At 42.4% G+C, this 26,350-nt stretch overlaps 1 protein-coding gene across 8 annotated transcripts in view; it reads right to left on the reverse strand.

The window, feature by feature from the left end:
* Positions 1–24,834, reverse strand: part of plpp1a (phospholipid phosphatase 1a) — a 126,974-nt gene extending 102,140 nt beyond the window's left edge. The window contains exons 1-2 of one of the 8 annotated variants that reach the window (XR_011353491.1): positions 24,342–24,831; positions 22,443–22,511 (exon numbers count right to left, since the gene is read on the reverse strand). Coding sequence is in view for 6 of the 8 variants with exons in the window: in XM_069924365.1 (XP_069780466.1) it covers positions 22,443–22,511; positions 24,342–24,399 (127 nt within the window). In the remaining 2 variants the exon portion in view is untranslated. Of the gene's footprint in view, positions 1–22,442; positions 22,512–24,341 lie in introns of all 8 variants that reach the window. The other 7 variants (XM_069924365.1, XM_069924364.1, XM_069924370.1 and 4 more) reach the window with 7 other exon arrangements.
* Positions 24,835–26,350: the final 1,516 nt, after the last annotated feature.

Consider the following 26,350-nt stretch of genomic DNA (forward strand, 5'->3'; position numbering starts at 1 on the left):
GGCCCCCAAAAAGCTCTCCACTTGTGCCCAGAGGGTGGACGTGAATTGGGCACCTCTGTTGCTAGTAATGTGTGCCAGGACTCTGAACCTGGCGATCCAGTGAGTGAGTAAGTAAGTTCCTGGCGCACGTCTCGGCGGTAATGTCTTTCAGTAGAATGGCTTCTGGCACCTTGTCACTCTGTTGACCACCGTCAACAAGTAGTGGGCGTCCCTGGACACTTGCAGGGGACCCAAGATGTCCATGGGTATATGTTGGAATCTCTTGGCCGCAGAGTCAAACCACTGTATCAGGGCTTTTGTGTAATGGTAAACTTTGGAGGACTGGCACTGCGTGCAGCTCCTCACCATCTGGGCTACTTGTTTTTTGAGCCCATGCCATACAAAACGCTCTCCCACCATCTGAAGCGATATCTTTACTGAGGGGTGCGCCAAATCGTGGATCATGCTGAAAGCCCACAAACTCCACTGCGGCGGGACTACAGGGCTCAGTGAGCTGGTGGAAACATCGCAGAGCAGCATGTGTGGGCTGCCCGGCAACTGGAGGTCCCGAAGTTGGAGTCCTGTAATGGTGATGCGGAGTTGGGCCTGTGTTTCTGCGTCCTCCCTTTGGGCCTGCGCTAATGATTTTGTAGTGATTTTTCAGTCGATCAACATTCTATTTTAAAAAAAAACATGATTTGCTGTTGGATTATCAAAACCCCTAGTTGCTTGGAAGTGGAACAGAGAAAAGGAACACAAATTGAGAACAATATTATTTGAAAACTCTAAGTTTGTTCATGCTGACCTCAATCTCCACTTTTTTTTTTATATATATATAAAAGGTGTAGCGGCAGTTACGAGGAAAGAGACTCTCCACCACCACATTGGGAATTTCTGCATCCTCCCTTTGGGCATAGTTCAGGCCGGGGGCGAGGCTGTGGATGGCGGGCCACTAAAGTGCATCTGCCACAACATTGTCATTACTTGCCCGGTGCCGGATGTCAGTGGTGAATTTAGACACATAGGATAGGAGCCGCTACTGGCGAGCCGACTGGGGTCATTTGCCATTGCGAGGGCTTGTGTGAGCGGTTTGTGGTCAGTGAACATGGTGAATGGTCTGCCCTCCAAGAAATATCAGAAATGCCTGGTGGCCAGGTACAGGACCAGGAGCTCCCTGTTGGAGGTGCCAGCTGAAAAAGGTTAACAGGCACTATTGGCCATTGACCCATTGCTCCAGAATGCCCCCAACGGCCGTGGATGACGTGTCCACTGAAAGCGCAGTGTAAGCATCCAGCTGCGCGTGGGCTAATAGAGTGGCACTCACCAGAGCGTCTTTTATTGCAGCGAAAGCGCCCTCTGCCTCTTTTGACCATACTGGGACTTTGTCCTTCACGGCAATCAGCACGAATAATGGCCACTTGATGCCGGCCACCCCGGAGATGAACTGGTGGTAGAAGTTCTCCATGCCGCCGAACTCCTGCAGGCCCTTGAGGGTGGTGGGCTTCGGAAACTGGCACACAGCTGCAACCTTCTCTGGTGCCGGGGCGGCTCCAGCCGCCAAGATGGTATGGCCCATGAACTGCATGGACTGCCTGACAAACTGGCACTTGACTACGTTGGCCATGAGGCCGAACTCTGCCAGACGGGCGAACAATGCGCAGAGATGGATCTTGTGCTTGTCGTGATCTCGACTGGCAATGAGGATGTCGTCGAGATAGATGAACTCAAAGTCCAAGTCACTGCCAACCGCGTCCATCAGGAGCTGGAAAGTTTGGGCCACATTCTTTAACCTGAAGGGCATCTGCAAGAATTTGAAAAGGCCGAACGGGGTGACGATTGCGGTTCGCCAAGAAGTCCTGAATATGCAGGATGGGATATCGGTCCAGCGTGGTCGCGTCGTTAAGAAGACGGTAATCCCCGCAAGGGCGCCAACCCCCTGAAGTCTTGAGGACGATGTGGAGGGGAGAGGCCCAGGCGCTGTCAGATCTATGGATGATTCCCAGTTCCTGCAGTCGGGAGAATTCTTCTTTGGCCAGTTGCAGCTTTTCTTGGCGTGAAGTGAGGGACTCTGGGTTGCGATGTGATGGTAGACTCAGTGTAGAGGCATGGTGGTGGTGAACTGCGGCTGCAGGATGGAGGGAAACTCATCAAGGATACTCGTGTATTCGTCCTTGGGGGCGCTGATGGAGTCTATCCCTGGGTTGCACACGCCTGTGGCATCCAGGCAGACTGATTGAAAGGTGCTGGCATTAACTAACCATTTGCTCTTGACGTCCACTAACAGGCTGTGCACCCGGAGGAAGTCTGCACCCAATAGCGCCGTACCCACTGAGGGCAGCACAAAATTCCAGCAGAACCTGTCCTTTCTGTTCTGGATCTGCACTCTGCGGGTTCCAAAGGTCCTAATGGCAGATCCGTTGGCTGCCCGCAGGGTAAGACCCATGCTCTAATGCAGATTTTGAGGGCTGTCAGGGGGACCACGCTCAGCTCTGCTCTCGATTAAGAACCATCAGCCAGTGGACTTGTCAGTCATGTGCAGGAGGCTGTTCGTGTGGGCAGCCACCACAGCCATTAACGGCGGCTGGCCGAGTAGTTTCCCTGAAAGGTACAGGGCTGCATGCACTTGTGGGCTTCAGCCCCCCAGTGTTGATGATAGAAACACCAGGTGGGGTGGTGCTCCTCCGGCTTGTGCTTGGGGGGTGCCTGCGGCCAGCTGGGCCCTAGGCGGGTTACCTGGCTGAGGGCGGTCTCGTTCTCCCGCTTGGTCTGCCAGAAGATGTCCGCGTGGGACGCAACTTGACATGGGTAGGAGAAGTCTTCGTCTGCCAGCAGGAGCTGTATGTCCTTGGGCATCTGCTCGAGGAAAATTAGCCGGAACAGAAAACACGGTTTGTGGTTCTCTGCTAACACCAGCATCTCGTCCATCAGGGAAGATGGAGTTCTGTCTCCCAACCCATCCAGGTGAAGGAGCCTGGAGGTGCGTTGCTGTGGGGAGTTCATGGGCCATACCAGCGGTACAAGCAGGGCCAGTTCACTACGAATAATTGGATTCATTTATAGCAGTGTTTACTTTTAATCAACAAGGTGAAGAGTATCCATTATTTCCCATATTTTACATTTAGAAATCAATAAACAATGTCTACAAGTATGTTTTACTCCAACTTTTATGCAGATCAAATATATACCAATTCACTGAATATATTTTATTAAAAAACTTACCTCCTCTCTATAGCCCCTTTTCCACTGCACATGGTCCCAGGAATTAATAGGGAATTAACAGAGGCAGGGTCCAGTGGAAAAAGAAAACAGTCAGCATGCCGGCGTCAAATGATGTCATTTCACACCGATGACTGACAGACTCTACCCCTACTCATATCCCTGGCGTAAGCTGACAGCGAAGCGCTGATTATACCAGTGGAGAGAGGACAGCAGAAAGACTCCCATTTCCAGTTGAAGGTAGACTCTCCAATCCCTGGGGATGAGTTGTGTTTAGTGGAAAAGCAGTGTCCCCATTAAAGGTGACCCAGTGGAAACAGCACAAATGGCTTCCTATCCCGGGACACTGCACAGCCAATTAACTGGGATGCCAGTAGAAAAAGGTCTTATGTCAAACTGCATTCCCATAATTGTCCCGTATTCCTTCAATGTAAAAAGTCCTTACTTATTCCATTAACCTTTAGTCTTCCCACATTTGGTCATACATCTCCTTCAGGCTAGTTTGCCTTTTCTCTCTACTAATAGATGAAGCTTTCTCCCGACAGAAAATCATTGCATTACAATAAAATTGATTCCAGATGGGATATTTTAGCTGCTCTGTCTGTTTGATAGCCAACTTGTGTCCAATTATTTTATAAAAAGAGATATAGCTAGTAGTCTGTCCTCACCTGGAACCTATCTATTGATACAAAAATGGTCAAACTAAACTGACAATGGTGAATGCACTTGGCATATTTACTCATGTACTGGATAAAGATAAAAACAAACCTGAATTTCTCCACTCCAAGCAGCTTACAGTTCAGAATAAATGGCAAAAATTTCCTTCATGAGTATCAAAATGACTTTAAAATAATATCACAAATAAGATTAATTTTCCATTAATTATTTTTCATATAAAACTCTTTCATACAATTATGAAGCATTAATTTCGAAACATCCCTTCCGGAACAAAGACATTTTTGAAATTAACATCCATTTCAAAAGGGCATCAATCATCCGAGTGCCCAAGAAGACCAGAGTGAGCTGCTTCAAAGATGATCACCCAGTAGTACTAACATCTACTGTGATTAAATAAATGCTTTAAGAGACTGGTCATGGCCAGAATTAACACGTACCTAAGCAGAGGTTTGGACCCACTGAAATTCGTCTGTTGTCACAATCGCTCAACTGCAGACACAATATCACTGGCCCTCCACTCAGCTCAGGACCTCACCTCAAAAACATCAACTCATACATACGACAGCTCTTCAAAGACTACAGCTCACCCTTCAACACCATTATTCCCTTCGTGCTGGTCAATAAGCTCCAAACCCTAGGCCTCTGCACTGGATCCTGGACTTCCTCATCAGAAGATCACACTCAATATGAATTGGAAACAATAGCCCTTTTTCCACTAGTATCCCAGTTAATTGGCCAGGATAGAGAGCCGTTTGTGCTGTTTCCACTGGGCCACCTTTAATCAGGACACTGATGCTTTTCCACTGAACACAACTCATCCCCGGGCATTGGAGAGTCTACCTTCAACTGGAAACAGGAGACTTTCTGCTGTCCTTTTTCCACTGGTTTAATTGGCATGATGGCATCAGCTGACACCGGGGATTTGAGTAGGGGTAGAGACAGTCAATCCCCAGCATGAAATTACATCATTTAACACCAGCATGCTGACTGTTTTCCTTTCCCTCTGGATCCTTAACTGGTTAATTCCTGGGACAATGTGCCAGTGGAAAAGGGGCTAACAACGTCTCCTCCTCATTGACAATTAACACAGGTACACCTCAAGGATGCGTGCCGAGCCTACTGCTCTACTCACTATACACCCATGACTGTGAGGCCAGACACAATTCCAATGCTATCTTCAAATTTGCCGATGACATCACAGTTGTCGGCAGAATCACAAACGGCAATGAGGAAGTGTACAGGAGGGAGATAGAACAGCTCATTGAATTGTATCACATCAACAATCTTGCACTCAACATTAGCAAAACCAAGTAGATGATTGTGGACTTCAGGAACAAGTCAGGAGAATATGATCCAGTCACCATCAGTAGTGGAGAGTCAAGAACTTTAAATTCCTGGATGTCAACATCACCAAGGATCTGTCCTGGAGCCTCCATCACGCAATCACAGAGAAGGCTCACCAGCTGCTATAATTTGTGAGGAATTTGAGGAGATTTGGTATGTTACCAAAGATTCTCAAAAACTTCTGCAGGTGTACTGTGGAGAGCATTTTGGTTGGTTGAATCACTGTCTGGTACAGAGATGCCAAACGTTCAGGACATGAAAAAACTCTGGATGATTGTTAACTTGACCTGTGACATCACAAGCACCAGACTTCACTCCATCGAGGACATCTACAAGAGGCGCTGTCTTAAGAAAGCAGCCTCTATCCTCAAGGACCCTGACCACCCACACCACACCCTCTTGACTCTAATACCATAGGAAAAAGGTACAAGAGCCTAAAGACGAGTACTCAGCGACACAAGGACAGCTTCTTCCCTGCTCCCGTCAGATTCTTGAATGATCAATAAACCAAAGATATTGCCTTACTTTAAATTTTTGTGTCTCAATTTTATTTAATTTTTGTATGGTGGTTTCTATGAATGTTTGCTCTGTAATGCTGCCACAAAATAATTAATTTCATGACTAGTTCAAGACAATAAATTCTGATTCTGACACTGATTTTGGATTTCTGGCAAGCAAATATCCTGTTCCAATGTAGCAATTTCTTCTAATATCCAACATCAAAAGATGGTGATGCACCATCAATAACTCCAAAGACTAGAACTTACCTGACTGATAGGCTTTTATTACCATAAACAGAAAGCACATTTCATGTTGAGCTAGTTCTGGGGGAGGGGTTATGGCATTGCCACTTTTATTGTAGGGAAATCAAGGGGGAAAAGAAACAAGGGCCGGGCCAGCTATACACATACAAACAGTATTAACAGTAGTTCCACTACAGTTTTTTTTTGGGGGGGCGGGGGCAACTAAACTGTTTATAGACTATATCTGTAGGATACCTCAATCAGGTATTACAGATTCCAATTTTTACATTAAGCCATACAATTTTCTCTAAATCTAAACTGCGACCCAAAATAACCATTGACATAAAATATATTCAACTCTGTTTAATTAGTAATATATACACAAATATTACAACAATTTCCTTTAAATTTGGATTAAGTGGTTAACTAATTGGCTTGACCAGGTCACACTGGAGCCTGTGGTCCTAACTCCATCTAAATGAATGATTGACAGCTCTCAAATGTTAAAAAAAAAACAGCTCACTTTGAGAATCTCAAAAAAATTGAAAGCTGATTTTATTTTAAGTTCTAAGTTATTCTTGGAAATAGTTGAGTGATAAATGAAGAAAATTATTATGTAAAATTTTAAAGGATGTCTGCAAATACAAGATTGAAGAATTAAACTGGTTACAGGTTAACAAGACTTTCATTATAGCTTGGTCGTGATTCCTTGTATTTTTTTTTTTAAACGTAGATTTTTTACCCTTTGTCTAAAAATTCCAAGTAAGCACCTGAACAAACACTTTAGAGTTGATTGGGCTATGACCTGAACCTTCCACTACTTTTGCAATTTTAGAAGCTCACATCTGGTTTTGGAGTTTGATTGGCTCAAGGCAGTTTAGCTTAAACTGTCTCAGCAATCTAAATAGAAATGAATTTACTCAGCCTGTCAAGATGTGCAAAGACAAACCTCTTACTCCCTTATTGAAATCATTTTAAACAAACATAAACCCAGAGAAAACTCACACTGTCACGCCAGTTCCATAAAATATAAACATCACTCCAGTCAATCTGAAAATAAAGCCGATTCAGATTTGCATGTGTCAAAATAATGAAGTGGTTAAGTGTATGAGTAACCCCTTTTGTCAGGTGCAACGTATTCCCATTTAGCAGCAAAGCACTCAGTGTTAGCCTGCATCAGGGATGGTCTATAAAAGAATCCCATTAGGAAATGTGATAGCAATTTGGGGCAGATATTGCTTTTTCAGTATTCTTCAGGATCACATGGATCTAGCAAATCCAGACAATCTTCAGACTTTCTTTAAAAACATTCAGAGGATCCAAGAGTAAAAAATACCCTGACAAATCAAAGGAAGTCACATTTTCCCACCTACAATGTCCTCTGGGGATTTGCATCATGACTACTGCCAATGAAGCAAGCGTACAAATTCTTTCACAATTCCCACCAGCTTAAACAAGATTCTACCACAAGACATAATGGCACAATTTAAAATTTCACTATGGAGCACTGACCAAGATAACACTCAGTAACTTTAATTAAGAAAAGGAGCATTTAGCAATTCTGCTCTACCTCTCCTGGAAAAGATGACTGAAAGAAGCCTAATTTCTGAGCCACTATGTTTTATAAATCAGCCCTTCCATGCCAACCAAATTACCCAGCTGATCTCATTCCCTTTGCCTCTGCTTGGCTCATATCCCTCTAACTCTTTCTATCCATTTACCTGCTGAAATGTATTTTAAATCTATTAATTGTTCCCACTTCTACCATCTCATCTGGCACATAAAAGATCACCCTCTGTTTTAGACTCTCCTACCCTTGGGTAAAAATTGTGTCTATCTATTCCTCTTATGTTTCAGGTAAACAAAAAGTCCTAGCCTATCCAGCATCCCCTTGTAATTCAACCCCTCCATGCAATCCCTTCACAAACAGTACTGATCTTTAGACAACTATCAAAAAGTTAATTGAGCCTCTTTCTTTTCACTCCTCATCTTCACTTGCATCTTAATTTGAGAGTGCTTCATATTTTATTTGTTCTAGTAAAAGGGGATTATTCCAAAATATTAATTCTACTTCTGTCCCCAGATTCTACCTGACCTACTGTGCATTTGCAGCAGTTTTCGTTTCTTCAGATTCCCAGCATTGCAGTTCTTTGTTCATGCATTTTACACTTGCCTTCATTTCAGTCCTTTATAATATTACAAGAGGACATAAAGATAACTATGTGAGCATATTCTACATACCAGGTAATTAGCAAACTTTTCTGCTAATTATGAAAGATCAGACATGGTTTTGTCAGGTCAGAGGTGGGACCAATGTAATGAACTGTTACTACATTGATTCATCTTTTGGCGTGAATGACTCATTCTCAGTTATTCTGCCAACCACAAATGTCTCACTTGGTCTTGATGTCTGCAAAAGTGTTGTTAATTGAATACTGCGAGAAGCGACAATATAAGATAAGCAGAAAGAAATTAAGCCTCTTTCCTATAGGGTGACCTGTACATAGTACTCTAAGTGCAGCCTAGCCAATGTTTTGTTCAGTTGCAACATGACATCCCAACTCTTATACTCCATGTTTTCCCTCTGATGGCAAGCATGTTAAATGCCTTCTTCACTATTCTATCAACCAGTGATACCATTTTCAGGAAATATGAACTTCCACCCCAGTGTCTCAACATTCCTAAGGTCTCAACCATTTACTGTAAACATCCTGCCTTTGGAATCTTTAAGTGCATTAACTCATACATGTCAGAATTAAATTTCATCTGCCTTTTCTCAGCTCAACTTTTCAGCTCATCTTTGCCCTTGGTAACCTTGGGCAACCATCCTTGCGATCTACACTACCAATTTTCATATTATCAGCAAATTCACATTCTCATCCAAATTATTTGTACATTCAGATCTATGACAAACAAAGGTCCCAACACCAATCCCTACAGAACACCACTGATTATAGACTTGCATTCAGAAAACCAATACTCCGCTATCAGTCTCTGCAACTTATCACCAAGTCAGATCCATTTTGCCTGCTTTAACCTTCTGGGACCATGTCAAAAACCTTGTTAATAGTAATGTACACCACATTCACCACCATGACTTCAACAATTTTTCTGGTTAACTCCTCAAAAAACTTCAAATTTATGAGACAATTTTCCCTGCACAAAAAAACATGCTGACTGACACAATCAGTCCCTGCCTTTTCAAGACCATGTATATCCTGTCCCTTGGAATATTTTCCAATAATTTCCCAACTACTGAGCCTGTCTTTCCTGGCTTATTTCTACTGGTATCTTGAATATGGGAAAAATATTCACTATCCTCCAGTTTCTGGTACATTATCAAAGTTTAATAAAGCTGTAGAAATCTGTTAGAATTCCAGCAGTCTCCTCCCTTGCTTCGTGCATCAGTATCTGGAAACTTGTTCACCTCATTTTGTGTTAGTATCTTTAACATTTCCTCCTTCCTCATACCTGTACAACTATCTTTCAGAACATCAGCACACCCCTCCATAAACCCAATTCCCTATACTGTACTGTTCTTCTCCCTGATGAATAATAAAAGGAAGCATCCACTCAGGACTCCATTGACATCCCATGGCTCTACACATAAATGGAGCTAGTCAAGTTTATTGTCATCTGATTGTTCAAGTACAATATGATGAAATAGCGTTCTCTGGTCAAAAACATGCAGACATAACACACTTACAGCAAAAAATACATATACAGGACAAGTATTATATCTATAATAAATAAATATATTTTGTTTTGTACAAATGAGAGTCTCTGATGGTTCGTGTGAGCAGTTCCTTTGGTGGTTCAGCATTCTCACTGCCCACGGGAAGAAGCTGTTCCTCAGCCTGGTGGTACTGACTGTATCTTTTCCCCAACAGGAGCAGCTGAAATATGCCGTGTGCAGGGTGGAAGGGGTCCTTAATGATTTTATGCACCATCTTCAGACAACAATCCTGGTGGATCACATCAATGGGGGGGGGGGGGGTGGGGGGGGAGGGAGAGAGATTCCAGTGGTCCTCTCTGCCATTCTTATGGTCCTGTGGATTAACCTCTGATCCATTTCTCTGCAGCAATCATACCACTCAATGATGCAGCCAGCCAGGATGCTCTTGATGGAGCTCCTATAGAAGGTTGGCATATTGGTGATTGGTAGCCTTGCCCACTTCAGCTTCTTAGGAAGTCCAGTCACTGTTGCACCTTCCTGACAAATGAGGAGATGTTGAGTGTCCACTTTACGTCACTAGTTAAGTGAACTCCAAGGAACTTGGTGCTCTCCACTCTCTCTACTATAGAGTTGTTGATAATTCCTGGTCCTCCTCAAGTCCACAATCATATCCTTCATGTTGTCCATGTGTTAAGACTCAGGTTGTTATCTCACACATTTCATGAGATTTTCCACCTCTTCTCGGTAGCGTGCCTCCTTGTTGTTGCTGATGAGGCCAACTACTGTTGTGTTATCTGCAAACTTGATGACACTGTTGGAGCTGGATCTGGCAATGCAGTCCATGGGTCAGTAGCATAAACAGGAGCTAGGACTTCTGAGTGGTCCTCGAGAGGACTGACTAATTCCCTAACTATGATCTTGCTTCTATCACACAGAAGAAATTCTGGAGCCAAAAGATCAAAGTTGAGCCTAAGTGCTTTTAGAGGATGTCCTGACCCTTTATTGTTTCTTTAAAATCCAAGAAAGGAAAATTGAGCAAATAAGAAGCTAGAGGGTATCAACATCAGGCAGTATACATGGAGAGAATTGGACAGTCAATATTTCTGTCAAGACTCTTTATTGAGACCAAGGTGGGAAGGGGGTTGAGTAAACATTAAGAAGAGAGAGGTGGAGAGACAGATCGAGTTTTGGGATACTTCTTAAGCCTTTTTGCCCTCCAACCTTTTTTCTTTCCTCTCCTATTTTGCCTATAAACTTCTAAAGACTAATTTGTTCTGACTCGAGTGTTCTTGTTATTACCAAAGTAGTATTTACCCTATCAGCAGTTCATAAATGCCAAATAGATAGTTAAAATGTAATATGTTGGAGAATCTGTTGCTTTGGAGTGCAAACATAATTTATAGTTGGAAATACACATGGCTCAAGGCTTGTACTTCAAGTTCATTATTACATGTATCAAGAGGAAGTGGAAGAGGTTGTTTTACAAGCAGACATCTCATATATAGTACATCTAATTGTTATGTAACTTGGTGCAGTTAATGTGCAATACATCTTAACCTAATCTTTCACCGATATGAAAAAAATTAGACTTTTGGCAACTGCAATCATCTGCATGGCACAACTCCAACAGCTGGAGTGTTTTTGATGTTCATTGGATTCAATTTTATCAAATGTTGCCTTAGTATCAATAGAACTGTTGTAACTCAGCAGGAACCCATCCACTGCCAGTCACATACTTGAACAGACAATAGTTAGGTATTTGAGTGAGGAGATTCCAGCAGATTTCTGCCTCCTCCTTTTTTTTCCTTCCTTCAGTTCGGTTCACTTCATGCTTTACACAAGTTGAATTTTAATTCAGACTTTGTCAATCAAGAATTTAACTTCATTCAATTAAAAAATATTTATATTTTACCTATTTGCAATGCAATTCCTGCAAAACCTTTTAAAACCAAGAACTGTTAAGTGTATTGAAGCATACTCAACTCTAAATGATCATTTGAACCAGAACTGGAATATCTCATTTCCTGCAATAAGTTACAGGGCTGGTGCTGGAATCATCCAGATACTATTTTTGAGTGGTATGAATTTAGTCCAGAATGTTAATTACATAGAGTTTATTGTTATGTGCCAATGCATCAAAATTCTCCTTGCTCCAGCCATAGATACTTAAAAAAAATTCAAAAAGAGAAATACAAAAGAGACAAATTATTGCTCTACACTCACCTATTCAGAGAGCAAGGAACTACAAAATATCTCAAAAATTGTAAACAAAGAGTAATCTGCAGTGGATTGGTATCCTATTTTATCAGCAGTAGAATGCAACCTTTGGGAAAGATTTGAAAACTGGACTGGGTTTATTGATAGAAGCAGCACATTAAATCTTAATTCCCAACTGTATACAATATTGAACACATATGATCTGTATATTTATCTCTGAATTTCTGGAGACTTAAAAATCCTGAAACTTAAATACTTCTCATTTTGTATAAAATTAGACTTCAATATTTTAAGCAATATAAATTTATGGGCTGGTAATTAGTAATAATGATTAGATCCATTTATAAATTGTTGTGCATAGTATCTTTAATACAATAAAGGTCATAATTGTTTATCTTTAGCTGCATCCACTAGATAAAACAAGCTTTTCTTCACACTTCCATTAAAAGGAATTGTTTAAAATGTTTTACTATTATTATTGAAAATGTCATTTTTAAAATAATACTGTTTTCTGTTTTTAAATAAAAGAATTTCATTATTTTGCTTTTCACTACATTCTCTGGGTAGGTCACGTCTCCAGAATGGAGGATCATTGCCTTCCCAAGATCATGTTATATGGCGAGCTCTCCACTGGCCACCAAGACAGAGGTGCACCAAAGAAGAGGTACAAGGACTGCCTAAAGAAAGCTCTTGGTGCCTGCCACATTGACCACCGCCAGTGGGCTGATATCGCCTCAAACTGTGCATCTTGGCGCCTCACAGTTCGGCGGGCAGCAACCTCCTTTGAAGAAGACCACAGAGCCCACCTCACTGACAAAAGGCAAAGGAGGAAAAGCCCAACACCCAACCCCAATCAACCAATTTTCCCCTGCAACCGTGTCTGCCTGTCCCGCATCGGACTTGTCAGCCACAAACGAGCCTGCAGCTGACGTGGACATTACCCCTCCATAAATCTTCGTCCACGAAGCCAAGCCAAAGAAGAAGACATTCTCTATTCCCTCATTTGTAGATTTCTTAGTTCTTTCTAAATGGTTGCAAAACTTCAGGTCAGGTAAATTTGCTCAGGTTAGAAATGAACCAAAACAGCATGTGGGGGAGGTTCAAAGAAACAGCTGTGACGGGAGAGTAAACAGGTGTGGGAAGAGTTGGCAGCCATTCCTCACAGACTCGAGTGAACCTACTCAGCACTCCCTGTGCTACTCAGTTGAACCCAGCCCTTAGCAGTGCAGCTTAGGAGTTCAGGAAAGGAAGCGTGTGGAAAAACCTGGTTCCCACCCAAAAGAAGATGTTAATTCTACCTCTCTATAGCCATTTGCTTTTATGGTCTTCTAACTCAATGCTCTTCTTGCTGATACTTTATCTTTGATAAACATTAACTCATCTAAAAGTCAATTTCCAAAACACAATTTGGCACAAGTTCCAGCAAAACAAGTGAGCCTTTTATGTAAAGGATGAAGGGAATCAATAACTTGAAATCACAATGCAGCCCAGATTCACCTCTTGAAAGTCATCCTTGGTCAATAAAAGCCACTATATCCAATTTACTGTAGTCAACTAACCTACCAGCTGGTCTTTGACATGTGAGGGGAAAAAAAAAGAGTGCCCAGCAGAAACCCACAATGCCATGTGCAAGTACTATGCAAGCAGGGTCAGAATTGAATCCCTGGTCAGTGGAGTAGTGAAGCAGCTGTGCTCACTGCTGTACCACCCAAATGTTGGCATCTTGAAGTAAGTGGTTCCATACTTACAAACCAAAAAGGGTAGTGCAAGATTCCTGCAAAGAAATTATTAATAATACAAGAACTGGTGCAGAAAAATCAAAATCCAAGAAAGGAATATTTTGCAGACCACCAGGTTCATAAATGGGTCAAGTTTATCACCTGGAGAAAATGGAATGATTTATAAAAAAATTAAACAAGGAAGCAATCTACAAAATTTTTATGATTAGGATCTTGGAAAAAGAATTCCATCTCAAGATTCTGGTTTCCTGTAAAAAAAAAGTCAGATTTCATCTCCATCTTTAAACTAATCAAAACCATATTTTAAAATGGACATCTCTCCTGAATCACTCCAGCATTTTAGCATTGTTCATTTGTGCTGAAATGAACACTAATAAAGATGTTTGAGGGGATAGATTTCTGAGGAAACATGCAAATAATGCCACAATACTAAAAATTTTATTTTTAAAATTAATTCTGGCATCAAAAATACTGATCTAAAGAAATGTATTTTAAAGGGAAATACTTCCAGTAGTCAAAGCTTTATTGGACATAGAGGAAGAACTTGTGGTTTTGTCAACTATGGTTCCCTTTTCCTACCATCTTTTCCCCATCCCAGAGGGACATACCTATCCTGAACCCAAGTGGTCCCTAAACTTCTTCCACATTAGTTCTGTGCTTTCACCCTTGAACATCTGTTTCCAATTTACTTTTGCTAGTTCCTGCCTCATCCCATCATAATTAGCCCATCCCCAATTAAACACTTTCCCATTTTGTCTGCTTTTATCCCTATCCATAGCTCTGCTAAAGATCAGTGGGTTGTGGTCACTCTCACCAAAATACTCCTCTACTAAGAGGTTTGCCCCCTTTGTTCCTCTTTCTACAGATTTAACCTGGCCTACTGAGTTTTTCCAGCAATTTCATTTTTACATCAGATCTCCAACATTCTGAGTTTTTCTTTAACTATATAGCTCCTCAAGATCAGCATCCTGAACTTCACAGTGGATCAAACTAAGTTAGCCATGTCAAATCTGGAGCCAAAAGATCAAGGTTAAGCCTAAGTACTTTCAGAGGATATCCTGACCCTTTATTGTTTCTTTAAAATTCAAGTCATGAAAATTGAGCAAATAAGAAGCTGGAGGGCGTCAGCAACAGGCAGTATACATGGAGAGAATTGGACAATGAATATTTCAGTCAAGACTCTTTATTGAGACCAAGGTGGGAAGAGGGTTGAGTGAACATTAAGAAGAGGGGAGAGAGGTACTGGGCAGGGGCTGAGAGTCAATAGGATAGGAGAGATGGAGAGACAAATTGATTGACTTCCCATTTTTTTGTAGATGCTGCCTGACTCACTGAGTTACACCCTGTTCTCTTTGTCATCTCTAAAAGCCAGCATCTGCAGTTTCACGTCTCATGTCAAAAAAAAAAATTGCTCTTCACTTACCTAGAAGGGTGGTTCTGTTACAACTAAAAATAAAGTCAAAATTATTCAGGATAGAGATGTTTTCATGGCCACTGCTCCCACCCAATATCATGAGGGTCATAGATAAGGTAAACAGTCAGAGTCTTTTACCCAGGTTAGGTAAAACTAGAGAGCACAGATCGAAGGAGGGAAGGAAAAGATTTGAAAGGGACCAGAGGCAACTTGTTTCACACAGGTGATGGGTACATATAATGAGCTGCCAGGTGAAGTGGTGTAAACAGATAGAATTATATTGTTTAAAAAACATTTAGACAGGATTAAAGTTTTAGAATTATATAGGTTGAACACAGGCAAACAGGACTAGCTTGAGTAAATAACTTGGTCAGCATGGACAAGTTAGAAAGTATATGTGTCCATGCTGTCAAACTGACTCTACACCAAAATGGGTCTCACTCGGCCACCATATAACTGGCGCAAGACATCTCTCCTCTCATCCTCAAATCCTGTAACAATAAAGCTAAACTTCTCTTCATACATCTCATTTGCCATCTCTACTTTTTGGAGCCTTTTATTACAGAATGCAAATTTTTGATTTTTGTAGGAACTTCTACTTTGTAAATTTGCTGCAAAATTTCTTAAAATAACATTGGTCATGAAACAGATTGTAATATTGTGATTTTATGGCAGATTCTACATAAATACAGGTACAGGTACTCCCTGACTTACAATCGTAATTCGACCAAAGGATTGGTCATATCTCAGAATAGATGCATGTCGGAATTGTGTACTTACCTTGTTATTCGGCAACATTATAACATAATGAATGCTGCACGACTTGCTACGTTTCTCCAGCAATTTTGTGCAAAAGACAAGTATCATAATTTAAGATAAAGGTCAAGTTGATTACTTTGAATTATTATATTCATTTGTTGACTCTGATTTAGTCAAGAGCAGTTTACTTGAATTACTTTTCAAATAGTTATTTTAATGGATGATCAGGAATCTGAAGAGAAAATACTAAGGTCAGGGAATTGGGTTTGTGCAGTCATGAATCAGAATCCATCCAAATCCCAGGTTTGATCTAACTATTCTGCATTTGGTGTTCAGGATAAACAACTCCTATTGTAACACACGTGTGGTTGGAGCAGACTACACCAAGATAGCACTGGGCATCTTCCCCTTAAGAAAAGGGCCCGCATGCACGCAGTATGAATAGCTGGCAATCAGCGATGCAATTTCCGGTTCCTAGCAGCGGGAACATGGAGCGCCTTTAAAATGCTTAGTGAGTAAACAATAAAGCAGCGAGTTTTGGAACAAACCCGTTGACTGCTGGTCTTGTTATTCTCTCTGTAGCGCGAATGCTACGAGATAAACTTTTCCTTCACTGATTGCTGTTTGAGTTCAGAAAGCTGGGTCTGAGGTCCTACAAATGTACTTGAACATTCTGCAACCATTAAAAAAAAGCTGCTGCTTCTGCCTTTGCGATGGAGAGAAAGACAGTGCAGGTTACGACCTGAACACTGGCAATTCCTTTCCTGCCACAGATGCTGCTCAACTTGCCGAGTTTCTCCGGAAAAGTTTTTTCTTTGCTCCTGATTTTAGCATCTACAGTCTCTTGTGTCGCCATGAAACTGTCATACAAGCAGAAAGAGGGAGAAAAATGGTTACTGAACATGGGAAAGATGACACTGTATTGATCTGATCTCCTAAACTAATGAAGGATAATAATTGCAATAGAGGCAGAGCTGCTAAGGTGGACCAGATTGATTCCTAGGAGGGTGATTTATTGTGCAGGGAGAGATGAAACAGACTAAGCTTCTTCTTTCAAGTTCAGGAGAATGTGAGCAATCTTATTAAAATTCTTAATGATCTTGACAGAACAGATGAAGAGTTGGTTTCATTTGTCCGGGTGTCTAGAACAAGTGGTCACAGTTCAAAACCAGAGAATCAAAGGGGGAAGGTTTCAATAAATATTATGAATGTGAAAATATAGCCTTTCTGATTCTGAAGTCAAACTTTTGAATTTGGGAACAAGCTGATTCAGCCTGAACAAATGCTGAGGAGATTGGGGTCAGTGACTGAGGTAAAAGTTAATGTAATTTCTTACATTTGGATTTATTGCAAGTATTGTGTTGACTATTTACCAAGACATCTATACCTGTATAACTGACACTGCACAAGGCCGAATGACAAAGATCTTAAAAAGTTTTTAAAAATTGCCTTCACTTGTCAACAGGTAACATTCAAATACAAATATATCAAGTCAACCAACCTTCCATTTAGTTCTCTCGTTACAAATATATTCTAACACTTACGATGGCTTAGAAGAGGATTAATGCAGTAATAAAGTGGAAGTTTCCAAGAATTATGACAACTTAATAATACAATAAAATCATGCCAGCTTTCGGAAAGAAATGAATTGCTAATTTATTTCAATTGACAGTGAAACCTGGAAATTATTTATCTGAGGTATGGACAGGGGTTATCATTTTTTTTGGAGGGTCATTTTCAATTATCACTGTAATATACAATGGGTCCAAGGAGGTTTCAAACTCCAAATACCAAACAAAAAATGGATCCAAATTCAAATGCTGCAATGATTTAGGCTCAGGAGTCATATACCTTTTTTTCTTTGAATGCACCTTCATGCAAATAAAGAGTTGCAGTGAATTGAAACACTACCCACTGCCAATCTATGAACCATGCATTGCCAAATAACTTTTATTTCTTAAAAGGTTCCAAGGAAAGTTAGGATATATACAACCAGCAGGACAGGATATATGTCAATCACTGGTATGTGCTGCAAATTACACTGACATGGGCACCAAAATACTTAGAAAATTTTAGTGTAGATCAAAGATGGGAGTTCTGTAGTAAATAATGGTACAAATTTAGAAAGAACTTGGAAACTAAAATGTTCACAAATTGATCCTCTTAAAAAAAACTTCTGACCTCCCAAATGTCTGCACAATCACCTCAAATTCAAAATTTTTCTAATACTAAATACAGTTATCAAAATACTAGGATTTCTCACAAGATTGCTTAAGATTTATGTAAACATTTGACCAAAATAAAATGTAAACACTGAAGAGTATAAACCCAGTGCAGAACCACAACCAACTCTAAACAAATCTTAAGTTTACAAAACTGTTGGGCAGCAAACAGTTCTGCTTTCAGAGACCCAATTGTTGGTGAAATATTTTGGTTGAGAAAAATAGTCCATTTCCTTTGGAGTTACAAAACCGTGCACATCTTCTTTTCTTTGACTTGGCTTCGCGGATGAAGATTTATGGAGGGGTAAATGTCCACGTCAGTTGCAGGCTCGTTTGTGGCTGACAAGTCCAATGCGGGACAGGCAGACACGGTTGCAGCGGTTGCAGGGGAAAATTGGTTGGTTGGGGTTGGGTTTTTCCTCCTTTGTCTTTTGTCAGTGAGGTGGGCTCTGCGGTCTTCTTCAAAGGAGGTTGCTGCCCGCCGAACTGTGAGGTGCCAAGATGCACAGTTTGAGGTGATATCAGCCCACTGGTGGTGGTCAATGTGGCAGGCACCAAGTGATTTCTTTAGGCAGTTCTTGTACCTCTTCTTTGGTGCACCTCTGTCATGGGGGCCAGTGGAGAGCTCGCTGTATAACACGATCTTGGGAAGGCGATGGTCCTCCATTCTGGAGACGTGACCTACCCAGCACAGTTGGATCTTCAACAGCCTGGATTCGATGCTGTCGGCCTCTGCCAGCTCGAGTACTTCGATGTTAGGGATGAAGTCGCTCCAATGAATGTTAAGGATGGAGCGGAGACAACGCTGGTGGAAGCGTTCTAGGAGCCGTAGGTGATGCCGGTAGAGGACCCATGATTCGGAGCCGAACATGAGTGTGGGTATGACAACGGCTCTGTATACACTAATCTTTGTGAGGTTTTTCAGTTGGTTGTTTTTCCAGACTCTTTTGTGTAGTCTTCCAAAGGCACTATTTGCCTTGGCGAGTCTGTTGTCTATCTCATTGTCGATCCTTGCATCTGATGAAATGGTGCAGCCGAGATAGGTAAATTGGTTGACCGTTTTGAGTTTTGTGTGCCCGATGGAGATGTGGGGGGGCTGGTAGTCATGGTGGGGAGCTGGCTGATGGAGGACCTCAGTTTTCTTCAGGCTGACTTCCAGGCCAAACATTTTGGCAGTTTCCGCAAAGCAGGACGTCAAGCGCTGAAGAGCTGGCTCTGAATGGGCAACCAACTGAAAAACCTCACAAATATAAGCGTATACAGAGCCGTTGTCATACCCACACTCCTGTTCGGCTCCGAATCGTGGGTCCTCTACCGGCATCACCTACGGCTCCTAGAACGCTTCCACCAGCGTTGTTTCCGCTCCATCCTCAACATCCATTGGAGCGCTTTCATCCCTAACGTCGAAGTACTCGAGATGGCAGAGGTCGACAGCATCGAGTCCACGCTGCTGAAGATCCAGCTGCGCTGGATGGGTCACGTCTCCAGAATGGAGGACCATCGCCTTCCCAAGATCGTATTATATGGCGAGCTCTCCACTGGCCACCGTGACAGAGGTGCACCAAAGAAAAGGTACAAGGACTGCCTAAAGAAATCTCTTGGTGCCTGCCCCATTGACCACAGCCAGTGGGCTGATATCGCCTCAAACCGTGCATCTTGGTGCCTCACAGTTTGGCGGGCAGCAACCTCCTTTGAAGAAGACCGCAGAGCCCACCTTACTGACAAAAGGCAAAGGAGGAAAAACCCAACACCCAACCCCAACCAACCAATTTTCCCCTGCAGCCGCTGCAACCGTGTCTGCCTGTCCCGCATCGGACTTGTCAGCCACAAACGAGCCTGCAGCTGACGTGGACTTTTACCCCCTCCATAAATCTTCATCCGCGAAGTGAAGCCAAAGAAGAAGAAAAGGTATGATTAAAACAATGTTTTTCTAACCACCTTCTTTCCACTCACATACCACCTAATCACAGAGCACTGATGGCATAGGGATTCCATCAGGATTTGATTGCAGAATGCATCCTGCCAGTAAGAATATCAACTCATTATTGCTCCCCTTAAAATTTCTATTGCATCTAACCAGATGGGTCATGTAGCTTAGCTATGCAGAGTAATTTATAATGACAATACCTGGACGCATTAACAGTTTCTTTTTCCACGATGCTGCCTGACTTGTGAATGATTTCTTTTTTTCCTTCAAGAGTTAGACCGGAAAACTGTGCTACTTACAAAACAGCAGATATTTGAAATGGATTTCTGCAGGTTATTCTTGATTTTGAATCTGGTTACATGGAGGCTGAATGATCTATTTAACACTAGTTCAAGAAATGAAAAGATCTTGCCCTGATCCTGTTTACCAAAATTTCAAAGTGGCATACTACATTGCTCATTCTTTCAGTAGTGTTGTAAGAACATGGCTTTTATTATTGTCTTAGGAATTTCCATTTTATACACAGTAAGAAAAACAAATATCCTGAAGTGTTTCTCTTTAGTTAGAGAATCTTAAGAATTTCCATTTTATAAGCAGTAAGAAAAACAAATGTCTTAAAGTTTCTCTCTATTGTACTGTGCTCATATATAATCGGTGACATGTAATTTGCAGGTAATGAGAATTAAAATCTAATTTGGAGAAAATTCCCATACAGCTGAGTTGAGTGAGTGTTTTGATACCAGGAAAATCAGAAGATCTCTGGGTTGCTGTGAACAGCTAGATCAAGCAGTATTTGAAAGGTCAATGTCTTGAAGCATTATCTTTTTTTCTCCCTACCAATCTGTCTAAAGTTCTGAATATTTCCCATATTTGCAAGTCGTGTTTAAGATTCATAGTTATCATGTTTTCTTCTTGATTCAGTTACACTGAAACTATATTTAAAAATTAATTGCATGGGACGAGGGTAATGATGAGGAAGCCATATCGAAAAGGACAAAAATTAAAACACCTACTCATGGAAGATGAACATCTCCAGCCACATGGCAGCACTCATTGAACCCTGTCACCATCACAAACAGTTCTCCTCTTTCAATATCTGTGGCTTGCATTTTGTTCTGCTGCATGCTGGAATTTTGGACAAGTATCATCAAACACATGCTGTGCATCCTTTGACGTCACAGCAGACTTCCACAATATTCTGTTCAAAGTGTTTAAAAGGTCATTTTAAAGTTAGGGAACCACTGGAAGAGACCAAAAAATTACAGACCAATCAACCAAATCCCAAGGGTGAGAAAGTTATGGAAGGACAATATTATTATTTAGAAATGCACAGAATAATTAATATCACCCAGTTAAGGAAATGTCTCAAGTCAAATCAACAAATTTATTGAAGAAACCAGGAGAGTTGAGGGGGATAATGCATTTGATCAGAAAACAGCAAATCCTTTAACAAGGTCCCATGTTTTTTTTCCCCCACAAATATTTAGACAAATACAGGGAATTTGATAACAAAATCGTTGATGATACAAAACTGGTTGTGTGGCTAACTGAGAGATATAAAGCTGTTGATTGCAGGATGTGTGGAAAGGAAGAGATAACATACAAACAAAATTACACTATTAGAATCTTGCCACAGTCCCACCAAAAATATCACATTGATCATTAAAAAAACCCTTCCACTACTGAACGACCTTCACAATAAAAGCTATGTGGTGAACTTTTTGTCATTGACGGACCTGGTTAAATATACACAATGGAAGACATACTGTAAATGCCAGGCTAAAAGCTAAAATACTGTAATTGTAACAAAAAACAGTTAGTGCAACAGGGCATCTTCTATACAGACACTAATCGAATAGCCAGGAAAAAGAGACATCAAGGATATTTTTCTAAATGCTGTATATCAACCAGTAAAATCTACAATGGGCTGGATAGGTAGAGTGAAACACGATATACTGCGAGGTACACTATCAATGACAACATGATATAACACTCAACAGCAAAGTTAAGTGAACATTGTCAAGGTTGTTTGGAGAACAACAGTTCTTGCATCAATGGAAATTTTGAACCAAATTAATTATTCTAATTAGAAGGATAGACAAATATTTTGAATGGAGTCAAATTTACTTGTCAGAAAAGGATGCTTTATAAAGTCATGCAGGAATGGAAAAAATGGTGGATTTCAGATTAAATGGAAATGAACAATGCTTGCTGTAGACCTTGAAGAAAAGTGGTCACAAAGCCTCTGTAGCACCAGCTTCTCTCCTGCGAGAACACAAGTATTGATGGCTTCAAGAAGAGCAATATTATCACGCTGGTGAAACAGTTTGTCAGATGGAGGACTGATCACAATGAACCTGATGTAAAACGCACATTTGGTGTTTCACTTTTTTTTTTAAAAAGAAAATTTAAAGCAATGAAACATTTATCAGGACCAGAGAGATCCCTGCTGCAATGAAGTAACCAAGGCCAATGCCAATAACTGCAACAACTCTGCTGAAAAAAAACAGATACCAGAAAGTCAGCACCTTCCATTTGCTTTTTTTGATACTCGGCCAAGTGCCTGCTATCAATTGATCTGCTTCTGAACTGAGAAGCTGCGGATATAAAATGGGAATTAGGGGTTATGTCATGTCCTATAACAACAGTCCAATATATTTTACAATCATTTTATAATCTCCACTATGAATTTCTGTTGGAAAGACATATTGCACCAGAAAGTCAAACCAGGTTTTCTGGTATGATTTCTAACAATGTCAAAAAGGTCCAGATTTAAACAAGCATTATTTGTTTAATTTTCATGTTCTAATTTGGGAGTCTGACAACTAATGATCTTATCTAAACCAATCACTCCTCTTTATACCAGTTCTTTCTAAGCTAAGCATTTGAATAGAAACTGTTGTCATCATGTCCATTGCTCTGATCTTGAGCAGATGCTAACATAATGCATATTGCTGGGTAACCTTTCAAGTTCAGATAGTAACATAATGAGTATTGGTAATAACCAAGTTTATTAGGTCTTGTTAAACATAACAGAAAATTATGCTATTTATGAAGCTCAACTTGACTTAATGCAAGCAGTGGAAGAGAAGAGATAAGTTCTGAACCAGTGACTATGTTTATACTCTTCTGCTCTTGAGAGTTCAATCCAGGTGTAAAGGTTATTAAGTTCATGTCTAATTTAAAAACAGCACACAAAAGTGCTGGAGAAACTCAGCAGGTCACTCAGTATCCAAAGAAAGTAAGAGACGGTTGATATTTTGGGCCGGAGGCCTCTTTCACGAGTGCTGAAAATCAGAAAGATCCCTGAATTAAAAAGATGGGAGTGGGAGAAAGTGAAAGGGGAAGGAATACAGGCTAACACGCAAGAGGTAGATTCTGGTGGGAGGGTACATGAGAAAGAAACTGAGGTAGGTGATGGGGAGAGGGCAAAGAGCTAAGATAGGGGATGGGGAAATGGAAGACGACAGCGGGGTGAAGGAGAGAGAGACCTGGGGAAAGTGGTTCACAGAAATTAGAAATCAGCATTGATGTTGTGTGGTTGGCAACTCCACAAGAGGGAATACAAGGTGTTCTTCCTCCAATTTGCAGATGGCCTCAACTTGACCGTACATGATGGCATGGACAGACATGCCAGTGTGCCAAAGGGGTGTGGAATTGAAGAGATTGGCTCTGGGGGGTCCTTGCCGTTGCAGGGAACAGAGGTGAGGTGCTCCATGAAGCGATTTCCCCAGTCTGCATCTTATCTCCCTGATGCAGAGAAAGGCTAATCGAGAGCATCGGCTATCTTCGCTTTGTCCGCAAAAACCTCAGCCTAGGGATGCTCTGTGACTTGCTGAGTTTCCCCATCACTGGACAACCAACACCTGCAGATAGTCTCTCTTTACCTTCATTTAAAAGCGATTCTAATTCTTAGGAAATGATCTCCATTAAGTTTTACTCTGGGCGCCAAGAGCAGCTCATTAATGTGTTTTAAAATTTAATGGGGGGGGGGAGAATAACTCGTTCAGCTGATTTGAGTGGATTAAATAGATGTGAGCGAGTTGAGAGCAGCAAGATTCGAGATGATCGTCAGCTCTGCCTCTGGCCGAGAAACAGAAGCAGAAAGGTCGCTAATTCCCTGTTAGCCGAGTGACTGTGCAGGGGCTGAATGGATCCCAATAAACGAGACCGGTCCCTGGTGACGGAGATTCGAAGAGCCGTTATCATTCATCTTTCCGAATAAAACCGTGCGAACCGCTCAGGGTCCGCGCAGATCGCATCCAGCCCCAGGACCGATACAGCTCACAAGTAACCGAGGGATCAAGGAAAACAACAACGTAGCACACATTCATTCCCAATGAAAATACAGTATTTGACGTGCCTAATATACAAAAATATCAAGTGATACAAGGCAGCCAATATATAGATTTAATAAATCCACTTACCCAACAAGACGCAAAATACATCCAAACAGACAAAGGGGACTCTATGTCTGTCAAACATCTCGCTCTCCTGGCGCGCTGAACCGATGATGGCAGCTCCCTCGGCAACTAATCTTCTGGACTTGGTCTGGTCCGCGGGACGGTGCGCGTTTGGGAGGGAAGGCGGGGGGCGCGCGTTTAAAAGGGGCAGCTCGCTGCCGTGCGGACCAGGGGAGAGCGAGGTTGAAGGTTAATGGCTGACGTCGGCTCTGTTTCACAGTGGGAGGAGGAACCTGGAGCCCCGCGTGCCGAGACGATTCTTTCCTCCAACCACGGACCGCGACAGAACAGCCACGCGCTCTTTCGCGCAGCCGCCCGGTGCTCCTCGGGGCCGGCGCGCGCTGGCCGCAGCCCGACGGCAGTGCTGCCCGTTTGGCCTCGGTGCCCGTCACGGTGGCAGGGCTCCGGATGTCTCGCGTACGCGTCGGGCCCAGTGGCCAGAGCTCCGCCAATCTCGTTGACGTCAGAGCCGCCCGCCCAACCCTTTGGCTGCCAAGAAGTAACATCTGCGCTAGAGATCGGTCGCATCGAGTCAGTGAGGAGCTTCTGAAAGAACTGAACACAAAAATATCTGAATTTGTACCCTCAAAAATCCATAATCAAACAGCTCTTCCAAGATCTTTCATGCAAAAATACTTAAGCAAGGAGCAGTTGACCTTATAGTAATCTTTATAACCAAAAATAGACTTTGTTTACAATGCATTATTTACAAAAGGAAAATTCACTCCACCCTTAGTTTTGAATCTATGTACGTTCATTTATATTTACGCCATTACCACGGGGTGGCCATTTCAAACTTACCAAAAGGGATGCAGGATCAGCATCAGATACTCTCGGGGTGGGGTGGGTGGAAGGGGAGGGATGAGGCTTACTTCTGGTGGGCCGCAGTCACACTAACCCCTGGCCACACAAACCATGGCTGTGGCATCTTGTGGTTTACTTCATGCCAGGGTCGGCACTGAGGACATCCATGGGGATTTCCCCCCACCCCCAAGCGAGGTGCCATCACCTTCCCAATATGGTCACGGCCAGCGCTCACTGTCAGACCCACCTCCACAAGTACTCCTACAGCCTGGAAGGTACCAGTTGGGAGCATTCCTCACCGATATTTCCATGTGCTGAAAGACCAGCAGGTTTCAGGCAGACTAAAGTGCTTCTTTCACCAAGTTGCTGATCTTCCAGCAGTTCTGGATATTAGTATTGTCTAAAGGCCTACAATAAGGTGCAACAAGATCACAGATGACGTAGATAAGTACAATCTACACTTGTCATCTGTTGGCCACCAAGTTTATCAAATTATTAGAGCACACATGTCAAACTCTGGCCCGTGGGCCAAATTTGGCCCACGATATAATTATATTTGGCCCGCAAGATCATATTAAATATATATTAGAGTTGGCCCGCTGGCCGCCGCGCCAGTATAGCGCATGCACACTGAAGGTGAAAATGAAGACGCCGGAGGTGTGGAGGGATCTCAGAGTCCCGAATCCCAGGGATCGGAGCGCCGCACTCAGCCCACCCGGCTCCCGGACACACAGACGCAGCTGGAATTGGGGACCATCCTCGCTGGGTCTGCGCTTCAGCGGCGACGCCGGACCGAACATCTCGTTGACGATGCCTTCCCCCTCGCTCCGTGCGCAGCGGACCCTGCCTCCCGCTCCTTTTGTTGGAGACGAGCCCGGCGCCGTGAGATCGCAGTTTAATCCCTCTCCAACCATGGGAGGGGGGTGGGAGCAACGCGCTCTTCTCAGCCAATTCCTCCACCGCCCCAGACGCCGGCGTTTCAACGGGGGGTTCGGGTGCCTTCATCAGGCGACCGACCTGTTGGTCCAAGACAAGGGGAGAGCGTACAAACTCCACACAGACAGCACCTGAACTCGGGTGAACGTGGAGCTGCGACCCCACATTCCACATCAGGACTGTGTGTAAGATTGGGAGCAGTGAGACAGAAGCTTATTTTATTCCTGTGATTT

The sequence above is a fragment of the Narcine bancroftii genome, chromosome 3 (assembly GCF_036971445.1).
Source record: "Narcine bancroftii isolate sNarBan1 chromosome 3, sNarBan1.hap1, whole genome shotgun sequence".
Taxonomy (NCBI): Eukaryota; Metazoa; Chordata; class Chondrichthyes; order Torpediniformes; family Narcinidae; genus Narcine; species Narcine bancroftii.